This window comes from Agelaius phoeniceus, chromosome 25 (assembly GCF_051311805.1).
Source record: "Agelaius phoeniceus isolate bAgePho1 chromosome 25, bAgePho1.hap1, whole genome shotgun sequence".
NCBI lineage: Eukaryota > Metazoa > Chordata > Aves > Passeriformes > Icteridae > Agelaius > Agelaius phoeniceus.
The window spans coordinates 94647-106256 of NC_135289.1; the positions used below are offsets into that span (position 1 = coordinate 94647).

At 48.3% G+C, this 11610-nt stretch overlaps 1 protein-coding gene across 4 annotated transcripts in view; it reads right to left on the minus strand.

Moving 5' to 3' along the window:
* The window catches only part of LOC129130432 (membrane-associated guanylate kinase, WW and PDZ domain-containing protein 3), a 54604-nt gene extending 52279 nt beyond the window's left edge, over positions 1-2325 (minus strand). For all 4 annotated transcript variants that reach the window (XM_077190485.1, XM_054648866.2, XM_077190484.1 and 1 more), the window contains exon 1: positions 1925-2325. In XM_077190485.1, coding sequence (XP_077046600.1) covers positions 1925-2246 — 322 coding nt within the window. In that variant the 5' untranslated portion in view covers positions 2247-2325. The remainder of the gene's footprint in view (positions 1-1924) is intronic.
* Positions 2326-11610: the final 9285 nt, after the last annotated feature.

Consider the following 11610-nt stretch of genomic DNA (forward strand, 5'->3'; position numbering starts at 1 on the left):
TACAAGACTCCAGCAGCAGTTTTCTTCTGTTGAAAAAACCATTCCTCTGTTTTAACCAGTTACTAAGCCACAGGAGAATTCTGCTCTTGTATTTTGGCAGCTACACTGCCACACCATGCTCACTCAGCAAGATCTTCATCCAAGTCAGTGATACCTTACTGAAAGCCTACTTGAAAATCCACCTCACCAAAATACTCAGATTTGATTAAACCAGCCAGTGAAAGCAGCCCTCTCTCCTCATTAAGTGGTATTGGTTCACATCCCAAATATTCTCCTTCTCTTCTAAAACTCAAATTTTAATCAACTTGCTGGAATCACCAACCAGCCTCTGTTGATCTTCTGGATCCTTTTCTCATCAGTACTCTATATTCCCCACTACTATTCCTTCCGCACCACCCAGAATTTAAGGAACAGGTAACACACTACTATTAATACTTGATACCTGGAAGTCCTCAGGATCATCATCTGGCTCTTGCCATTTTCTACTGCTAATTTCAGCAATTTCTTCTAAATCTTTTCTGGCAGTTTTGACAGTTTGACATCGCTGCTGTAGAAATTCCCAGCACAAGAAAATTCCTATTTCCCTCCATAGGAAATACAAGAAATCCCTTTGATCTATAGTTTCATCTTCCACAAGCTTTCTCTTTTAAGAAGAGATTATTTTCTATCTTGAACAATTTGTCCCTCTTTTTAAAATCCTCTTAGTTCACATCTAACTTGCAGCTGTTTGTTCTTTTCCATTTTCTCCCTTCAGAAAAGATTTCCAATTTTGTAAATTAAGACCTTTTTCAAAACCTACCAAGCTTCTGTAGGTGCTTTTAAGATGTGCGTCTGTTTCATTTTTTTGATTGTTGTTTTAATTTAGCAAGTCATATGAATCAGGACCAACAGCACAGTCTCTACATAGAAGACAACTTTCCATTAGTGGTCAAACAGGGAAAACCTGACTTAAAATATGTATTACATGAAGTCAAATAGCACCCACCAATTACCAAAGAAGAACAAGACAAGTATTCAGCAAAGAAGCTCTATGAGAAATATTACAGACCCCAGTCACAGGGGGTCTATAATAGAAATACTGATATCCACTGGGATTCAGAGAAAAATATTTTTTCCCAAGACACTTTCATATAAAGCAGCAGGCTCACATCTAGGTTGCCTGACCAAGAAAGCAGTAGGTACCTCTGGAGCTCATGAATTAACTCACGCAGCTGCAGGTGCCACTATTCAGCATTAATTTGACATTTAACAGGCACGTTGATAAAAATGATTTTACCATAAGCATTAGTTAATTGAAGTGTACTCAAAAATAATACAAATCTGTGGAAAAAAGAACAGCCGGAGTTTGTTCTCAGGGCTTTTATCTCTGCCAAACGGGAAACCGACAGGATGAAGCGATGGCAGTCCGGTGCTCCATCCCGGCCATTCCCCAGCCACCCTCGACCTCTGCAAGCAGCGGATTATATAAACACCACGGAAAGCACTTCCTGCACCTCCGAGAGGAGGACGCAGGCACCGGACCCTCCGGGGGCCATTGAGTCACCCGGAGGCCCGCAAGGGTCACACCCGCACAAACACCGCATCGCGGCGGCGCCAAGCCGGGCATTCCGGGCGGGGAGAGGACCCTCGGGAGAAGCCACCGGGACGGGACGGGCGAGCGAGCACCGTCCTGGGGCCGCCCCGGGACTCCGGGACCGCCTCCCCCCTTACATCACCCCCCTCGGCAGTGCCGCCGTCCCGAACCCGCGGAAACTTTCCCAGCGGGGCACCCGCGCCCCGGATTCCGCCCGGTTGCCTCCGGGCGCCGCTTCCCGCCGCGGCCCTCCCGCCGCCCTGCAGGGCGCCGGCGCGGCCAGGCCTACGCGCGGCCGGCTGGGCGGCGGCGGGAGGGCCTCGGTCCAGCTCGGCGGCGGAGGGCGCTCACCTGGGCGCACGGTCTTGAGGCGCACGGGCTCCCTGAAGTGCCGCACCACGGCCAGCGTGTCGCGGTGCGTGAGGCCGCTCACCGGAGTACCGTTCACCTCCAGCAGCACGTCCCCCGGCGCCGGCGCCTTGCCCGAGAGCAGCGCGGGGCCCGGCGCGCCCTCGCCGCCCGCGGGCAGCCGGCCCGCCAGGTACGGGAACTCGCCGCGCTCGGCGCCGCCGCGCAGCAGATCGGGGTCGGGGCCCGCTGGGCCGCCCCAGGACACCACGCACTCCTGCACCTTGCTCAGCCAGTGCCGCTTCTTCCGCAGGGTCTTGGACATGCCGCAACACGGGGCGACGCAACCCACCCCGCGCTGCCGCCGCTCCCGCCCCGGCCGCGGCTGCCGCCCGACTGCGCCCCGCCGCGCCGCCCCAGCTCCGCCTCGCCGGCCCCACCCCTCCAGGCTCCGCCCTTCCCGTCTCCACCGCGCCCTGCCGGCCTCACTGGCCGCGCCCCTCCCGGCCTGCCGCGCCCGGGACCCGTTCCTGGCGCGGGGCTGCCTGTCACAGACTGTGCGGTGCTGGGCCGGGCCCGGCCGGGACCCTCTAGGAGCTGCGGCACGTTCCGGATGTGGCCCCCTACTCCGGAAAGAGCCCCTCAGGCAGTCCCCGCCTAGGCCGGGATATCCCCTCAGCCAGGAGTTCCCCAGCCAGCGCCCGTTGCAGCAGGGTGCCCTCTCAGCGAGGGCTTGCGTTGTGTAGTATCTCTCCTCAGCCAGGAGCTCCTCAGTCAGTGCCCATCCCAGGCAGGGTTTCCTGTCAGCAAGCATCTCTGTCAGGATCTCTCCTCAGACAGGAGCCTCCCTCAGCCAGGGCCTTTCTCAGCTAAGAGCCCCCAGTCAGCTCCCACCGAAGGAAGAGTTTACCTTCAGCCAGGGTCATCCCTTAGCGAGGAGACCCCCTTGGCAGCTGGGTTCGAGATAGGTGTGAGAGCTGAGGTGGGGTGTGCATGATCCGCTCTCATGTTTGCACTTAGTGCCTGCACAACCAGACAGGCAGAGACACCACTCCTGTGTATTCCCAGCATTCCCATGGCTACTGCCACTGGAACCAGTTGGTTCAAAGTAGCTTGAGCACCTCAGGCCAAAGCAGAGCTCAGAACAGTGCGTACAATTTAAATATGAACAGATGCAGATACTTTTTCAACTGGAAAACACAAACCCAGTGGGTTTTCTTTTCACATGAGCCTGTTTATTTAGCTGTGATTCACAAATATATTTAGCTGTGTCACTCACATATAAAGAAGTTCTTCATGTTCAGGTGGAACTTCCTGTGCATCAGTTTCTGCCCGTTGCCTCTTGTCCTACTGTTGGGCACCACCAAACAGAGCCTGGTCCGTCTTCTTGGCAGCCCTCCTTTAAACACTTATAGACATGGATGAGCTCCCCTCTTTGTCACCCCTTCTTGAGGATGAACAGGCCCAGCTCCCTCAGCCTTTCCTCGTAAGAGATGCTCCAGTCTCTTGATCAACTTTGTAGCTCTAAATTCAATGACTGGGAATGGTCTGTGCTGGGATAAAACCCTGGCTAATGGGTGTCACCGGCCAACTCTCCTCTGCATGTGGAACTGACCGGCAAAGTACGCTATTCATCCACTTATTAGGAATGGCCGAAGCGATTGGTTTGGTGATGTTTTATAATTTTTACCATCTATTCAGCCATTTCTCTCCACTTGGGTGTGTTTCTGATCATCACCCACTAAAATCCTTTGTTTGACCTTCCCCTTGCTGTCAGCCTCCTTTGCCAGCAGTGAGTTAGCATCTGTAAGCAGTTCATCTCTGTCAGTTGTTTTACATCTTTAATAGGACATGAAATATCTGCAGCAGCCTTGTCAAGTTTTATAACCCTGTTCACAGGGATTTGGGATAGCTGGCATGGTCCAAAAGCCTGTCCCAGTCTGTCTCATAAAAGTAATCCCCAGCACCTCTCTGATTCTGGCTCCTTTTCAGCAGTCACTTTCTCTCTCTTCACTGAATATCAGCTGCTTGAGCAGCCTGGGGAAACAAGGAGGACCAGTCAAAGCTCACAGAGCAGCACTCCCAGCCCTCTGTGTCTGTGCACAAACTTCTCTGGAGAATGCCAAAGGAAACTCAATTTTCTTGAGAGTTGATGCCCACTCCTGTCAGTCATCACCTCCCAGCCTGAGTCTTGCATATCAGGTCTGAGCCTGTCTTTCACAGACAGCTTGAAATATCCGAGTGGACTGGAACCAGTGACAGAGGATTGAGGGTGTTATCCTGCCCTCTCCAGTTCCACTAGCCCTACTGACAGAGGAGACGGGTCTGAGCTGCAATAACACACTAACAATTCTCTTGACTTCTAGAAAAGAGGATGAAGGAAGAGCAGTGGAGTGTTAGGAAGTGAAAAACAAGTCTCCTTCCCCACCCCTACATTTGGAGGGAGCACTAGGGTTACCTGTGTGTGCATCAGTCCTCTCCTGGGATCATTCCCTAGTGTTTGAGGTGTGATTTCAGACTGACACAGCCAACCTTTCTTTGACTGCTATTGACATCACCGACTTCATCACTTTGTCAGTCTTCCAACTGCTTGTACCTTCCAGAAAGCCTCATTTGAGCAGATCAGCCTTGCCCAGCATAAGGATGACTGCCTTCATTATTCTGAGCAACAGCTCATGCAGATCTGGTTACATTACTTTTATAAATCTATATGGTTAATACATTTCTTGTCTTTCCATGATTAGTATTTAAGCAGCAGCATGCAAGGGTTTACACAGAGTTATTTAGAAAAGAATGTCCCCATTCTTCTTTTTTCATGTTAATAATGTAGCTAGAGTCTCAGTAGATCTGTCATAAGAAATATTATCAAAGGAACCAAGATAAGTGCAGAATTATTTGCTGTTTAGAAAATCCAGACATGTCACAGAAAGCAATAATAAGACAAAATAACTTTGATAAAAGTTTTACAGAGAGAATTTTTTACAGCCCCAGCTGAAATTACAGCTCATATTGAATAAGCTGCTTACAAAGGCTTTCAGTTAATTTGCATTTTAGTACAGGAAGTAGAATAATGCACTCTAACAGAAAAAAAAGTTCACCTCTAGGCAGAGGTCACCCAGCTCTGGCTACAATAAAGGCAGAACTTTGGAAAAAATATACACCTGGGGTCCAGAGGTCCCTTGGGTTGGGGCTGTACATGGCAACTCACCCAGAGCTCCCCATGCTTGAGATGTAAAAGTCTCTTTATTTTCTGTGACTTCCACAACACTCTTGCTGAGAGATGCCATGGCTGAGCATCCACTGAGAAATAAATTGTCTTCCCACTGCACTGTGTCCAGTTCTGGATCAGGTTCCTCCCTTTCAGCATGGTTTTCAGCACATTGCAGAGGCAGTCTCAGAACCAGAGCTTATGTACAATGTCACCATTCCTCTGACAACACTGGTGACACACCTTTCTCTATGTTATTTCTTTGTTACTTTTTCATCCTGCATCAGCCAGACAAAAATCCTCCCACTGCATTATGACATCCATAAGTCTGGAGCTCCTGTCCTATTATAATTTAGTTATTAAATTATTGCTCTAAATACAGGCAGAGTTTTTCTAGGTTCTTTTTTCTCCTGGCAGTGTTTGTACAGCAACACATGTCACTGTAGCCAAAACCGGATTAATATTGCTGGGTTTTGTTAATAAGTTATTTGCAAAGGACTGTTTGGGAGTAAATGGGATCTAATAGAAGCTTCACAGTTTTCCCATTATACTCCATATAATGTTATCATTTAGAGGCAGCTTCTTTTGTAGTCATTAATGAATAATGACAATATGACAATCTTCAAAGCTCACCATTCCAGCACCAACCTTTCCTCTGACTTATAACAAAGATGTTAAAGTTAATTTCCCTTTCACAAAGCAGGGACTTTTCTTTCTTTGCTGATGCATCTGTTTTACTGATCACTTCTCAACTCCCACTGCTGGGCTCAATCTCACTGAAGGATGAGGGGAGGGACTACACAGTACTTCATCTTTCAATGTCAGCCCTCAAAACCAGTTCTGCAAAAAAAAAGAGAAAAAGAGCGTGTCCTGTTGTTAGATGTCTCCCGCTTGTGGGTTTTGGACGCTATTTGTTATTGACATAAGGGTCAGGAATCATAAAATCATGAAATCATTTAGGTCAGAAAAAACCTTTATGACCACCAAGTCCAACCATTAACCCAGGACTGCCAAGGCCACCACTAATCCTTGTCCTCAAGTGCCACATCTGCATATCTTTTCAATCTCTCCAAGGATGGTTACTCCACCACTGCCCTAAGCAATCTGTTCCAATGATGGACAACCCTTTTGATGAAGAAATTTTCCCTAGTATCTCATGCAAACTTCCCCTGGTGCAACTTGAAGCCATCTCCTCTCATCTTGCTGCTTTACTTGGAAGAGGAGAAAATCATTTAGGTTAGAAAGGACTTTTGAGATCCTTGAGTCCAATGTCAGGATCTTTCACTGATCTTCAGAGTATGGTGTGATGCTTTTCATTTTTAGGTGAATGAAATAAGATCCCTTAGGCAAAGCTGTGCTCCCTGCATGTTAGACATGCTGAAATGCTTCCATACAGCAGCCTTTTGATATGTCTGACACCTAGACTCACACTGGGCCCGCCTAAGTGTCATCCTCAAGAACGGCCTCGTCCCTTTAAACATTCATGTGCTCTTGCTTCTGCTCATGTATTTTTATTACCAACAGGTTTCCCAGCTGATAACACATCAGTGAATACATTATTCAGCCTGGATTGCTGACTTTACTGCTGCCTGTCTCAATTACAGCAACATCCTCCAACACTTATGGGTAGGGATCTCAAGAATCATCTGAGTGTCCTGGCAGAGCATGGCTGATGCTGCAGGGCTTAATGGGGAAAAGCAATGGGAGGGGACCAGAGCCAGGGATCTCTGTCCAGACTCCATTCACAACACCGGAGCACACAAGCCCAGCTTCTCCAGTCCCCTGTGAGCCCCAGGAGGTGCAGGGGAGGCAGGAGATGCTTCTTGGGGCTGAAGTACCACTTGTGCTTCTTCTATTACATTACAGAGCTGCTACAACTGTGCCACATTCCTTTCCCTCTTCTCCCACATGAACCATGAACTGAGCAATTACCTCTGAATCGCACAGGGGGGCTGTGAACCTTAATTAATTTGTGGGTTTCAGTTCTTTGTGCTCTCAAAATTCAGTGTGTTTAATTCCTTCATTACTTCCCAGTTAATAGCATTATTTATTTGAGTCAGGGTAGTTCCCACCAAGACTGTGCAATGGTGGGTTCCCAATTCCACATGATATGCTGGGCAGGCACAGACTCCCTGTCCTCCCTAACACTAACTAAAACAGGAAACAATTAGGTTAACTATTAGGAAGTAGTTCTTCCCTGGGAGGGTGCTGAGGCCCTGGTAAAAGGTGTGGCTGGTAAAAGGTGGCCCTGGTAAAAGGTGGCCCAGAAAAGCTGTGGCTCCCCCATCCCTGAAGTGTCCAAGGCCAGGTCGTCCATGGCTTGGAGCAACCTGGGATAGTGGTAGAGTTTCCTACCCATGGCAGGGGGTTTTGAATGAGCTTTTAGGTCCCTTCCAACTCAAACCATGATCACTCACCAGTGGTCCTGGGGAGGCCCTCCCCAAGTGGGTTTGTGTCCATGCATAGCTGTAGGTTGGGGAAAAGACGCAGGAGCGTGGCCATACCTGAATACACTCTCATCCATGTGGAAGAGGAATCCGTGTTCGATGAGTGGGGTGATACAAGAGGAAGCTGAATTTCAAGCAGCCTTCATGTCCAGCTGCTTACAGAGACCAAGCAAGATGAAAATTAAACAGGCCATTAAGCAGCACTCCAGTGGATTAACATTTGTCTGTCTCGCTTACGCTGCAGGATTTCAAAATTCCTTTGAAGTTTGCATATTAGAAAATCACCTTCCAAGCCACATAACTTTGAGGAACAGCTGACTAATCCTTTAGGATTTAATGAGGTTAACTAACATGCACAGTTTTGTAGGGAGCTATTGTTTGTATTTTGGTAGCAAACATGAGAGACATTGACAATAAGTAATGTTCTGTAAAGAGCCATAATGGAAGCATGGCATCATTTTGGTAACTTTTGTAGAAGCCTCAATTTTCTTCATAGAGCAGAGGCTGGGCTTCTGATCTTGTTCAATTATAATTAACAGTTAACAGAAGTGTTTGCTTTTAACTCTCACTGAAGTCAATAGGATTACAGTTTTCTGTTCTCCAGGTTAATTTATGGTTCTGTAGTTTCTTCTCTGACTCTTCAGGAACCCTGTCCATGGACTGGCAGAACATCAGCAGTGTTTTCCAACAGCTGGGCTGGTGGCAGGGGTTGCCCAACACTGGTCTGGCACTGGAGCCACATCCCACTGTTTGCCCAGCAGAGCCCAACTCTGTCCCTGGCAAGGTCTGGCACTGAGCCCTTCCCCATCTACGCTCCTGGAATAATTATAGAATAGAATCATAGAATCATTAAACTTGGAAAAGACCTCCAAGATAATCAAGTCCAGCCTTCTCCATTTGGGAAGTTGATTGTAGACTACTTGTGCCTCAGGTGCCTCAAGACTGAACAATCAACTTAATTTGGTATTTACAGAACACCAAAGTTGCATGTAACAAGCTGACACATAAATTCATTAGGATGCAATTACAGCAATCAGAATGTAGGCTACTCAACTATTTTAGCAAGAACACATAATTAACTGCAGGTTCATGTTGAATGCTGCCTGGTGCCATGAAGCAGGTTCCAAGGATTGTCTTGCATGGGTAAACACAGCAGCGAGGCTTTTCCCAGAGCACAGCCTCTGGCTGAGATGCAGACTGATGGAAAAGAGCAGTGGCTGGATTGGTGGGAGACAAGCCCGAGCAAGACAAGAGGAGCAGAGCATCTTGTCCATCACCTAGCAGCCCAGCTGACAGAGCTGGAGCCTCTAGGGATGTGAGCTCAGTGCATCAAAACTCATTGGGTATTATCACTGCTGCGCCACTGCTGCCTCATGATTAAACAACATGAATATTAATGAGTTCTTATAGCTTCTTTGGAAAAATCTGCCTGCCATGGCTTATAGATCACAGTGGTGCTGGGAGAAAATAAAACTATGTCAAACTGTTTGCCTGTTGCTTATTCAAAACTCTCTCCTTCAGCTCATGGGAGCCGGGACACTATTCTGGAGAAGTTGTTTCCTCAGCATCTCTTCCACTTCTGAATTATTTCATGGGAAGCTTTGTCCTAGTAATGAGTGGAAAATTCAGTGTGCAATTAATATTTGTCACCCTCGGGCCTTCACAATCCTTGTCAAAATATGCATTACACCAGTAAAAATTCCATACAGAGCAGCAGGCAGAGAGGTGGCTATTCAGGGGCTGTGCATGGAGAGAAGGAAGAGAAAAAAGACAAGAAATCTCTCAGGATTTACAGAATACATAAAGCAGGAGAGCATCATGTGCCTGAGTGGCACAACAGGACCTGGGAGTTGTGGCACAGAATCCTGTGTGGTGAGGAGCAACCTGGCCTGGGAAAGGAGTCCCTGCCCATGGCAGAGGTGAGGGAATGAGCTTTCACGGTCCTTCCAATCCAAACCATTTCATGATTCTATGAAGTTAATTTTGACAATTGCTGTCCCTCATTCCCAGGGCGGTGCCATGGGGTGCATGAGTTCCATGTCCCTGGTCCCATTCCATTGTTTTAGGAGGAAGCTTCTGCAAAGAGCCTGATCTTCCCACAATTCATTTCTAACTGGAATTTAACAGACCCCCGTCTGCCAAATAATAAATAAGAACCTTTACATGCAACACTCTGTTAGTTAAGCAGAGCTATAGACAAAGCTTTAACAGCAGCTGATTTAGGGAACAAGGACGGGAAGGCAATGCTGCCATAGCTGCAGCACATGGGTGGGATGAACCACTCAGTCCCGTATAGTCAGGTCCCCAAAAACCAAACCTACTGCCAGACTTGAAGCCACCATCAAGAGCTTTCCCCTGTGGCAGTGAAGGGAAGGCTCTGAAAGATTAAAGAAAATGCCTTATGACAGCAAAATAGTGTGGCTCTGGTTTTCGCTATCACCACTCTGTGGGGAAAGCCCGATGTGGTAAAGCTGGTGGCATGGCAAGAGCAGGACCAGCACTGGCAGCTGTGTCATTCCCAGGGAGAGCAGAGCCAGACATGCTTACAGACTTCCCAGGCCAGCCTGGGAACCGGCATGGACCAAACCGGCACAGGAGCCTGTGCACCGACTTGCCAGCAGCCGGAATGGGGTTGGCAGAGACAGGAGAACCACAGGGCTCATGGCACCTCCACACAGTGGATCCGTGGGCTGCTCTGAGCTCTTTACACACTACTAACTCATGTATTTCCCCGATGCATAATTCATACCTTTTAGCAGAAGATAAAAACTTCATAACTGTTAATGTGCAACTGTTTATTAATGTGAGTCTTCCAGACAGCCCTTGGATTTGGAAGGAGCTCTTGAGAAAGAGCCAAAGTCTGCCCTCTGTAAGCAGATTTTTTTGAAAGCTCAGAGGCTGGTGGATATCAGTCTCCACACAATTGTCCAGTGGCTGCTGAGCTGCTGCTTCATTGCTTCATCCTGGTTCCCCTGAAGAACTTGGAGCATCACAGAAGCAGAAATAAATAAATAGATAATTTCCTTTACACAAGGCAAGGTGCTGGATGTGCTGTATTGTTCATGTCTCTCTCCTGCACAGAGCGGTCAACCGAGCACAGAAAGGAGCACAGCCTTTGTTCCCACAAGGAACAGGGAGAGGATGAAAAACAAGATTTCTGTTGTGTTATGTGCAAGGTTGTTTATAACTCCTCTGACTATTTTTAAGCCTGAGAAATGAAGGGCTGCCAGCTGCAGCCTGCTCTTGAGGGAAGGTGCATTGTGTTCGGAGTACTGTCAGGTGAACCAGAGCAGACACTTGTTACCCGGCAGCCAGCAGGGACACATCGGTGACACCATCCTCCCCATCCCTGTCCTTGGCAGGAGCCTGGCTGCCCTTGGAGTATCTCAGCGGCCTCCTCTGGCCTTGCTCCAGCAGCTCCACATCTTCCTGATGTTGGTTCCCAGAGCTGGAAGCAGCTCTGCAGGTGAGATCTCACCTGAGCAGGGCAGAATCCCCCCTCCCCTGCTGCCCACACTGTGTGATCAGCCCAGGGCTCAGGGTGGTTTCTGGGTCCCAGCACATGTGGCTAGTGCATGTCCAGCAGCCCCAGGTCCTTTTTTCCATGGCTACTCCATGATATTTTGCAGCGACACTCATTGGGATGGTATGTCATTGGAGTGTCCTGCCTGATCCTCAGCACACTGTGTGCTCAGCTGTCCCACTGCCTTTAGAAATGCCCCTGGAGAGGATCTCTGCTATGCTCCCAGCCTTGCAATCCATTTTGGAGAAAAGCAGTGAGCTGAAGGGTAGACTGGCAGGCAGATTCAGGTTGTTTCTCTTTTCTAGCTGGACATATGGATACAGGAAATCTTTAGAGACCTTGAAAAGGAAAAGTACCTCCCTTTGCATTGCTAAACTGATGGCATGGCTAAGGATAGCCTCCGAAGGGAGAGGGAAGATGAATGACATGAGGCATTCAGCACCTTTTCTTACTGTGCAATAGTCTTGAAATTTAAAAAGTGAAATATCAAGGTGTGTGCAGGTGAAGGGGT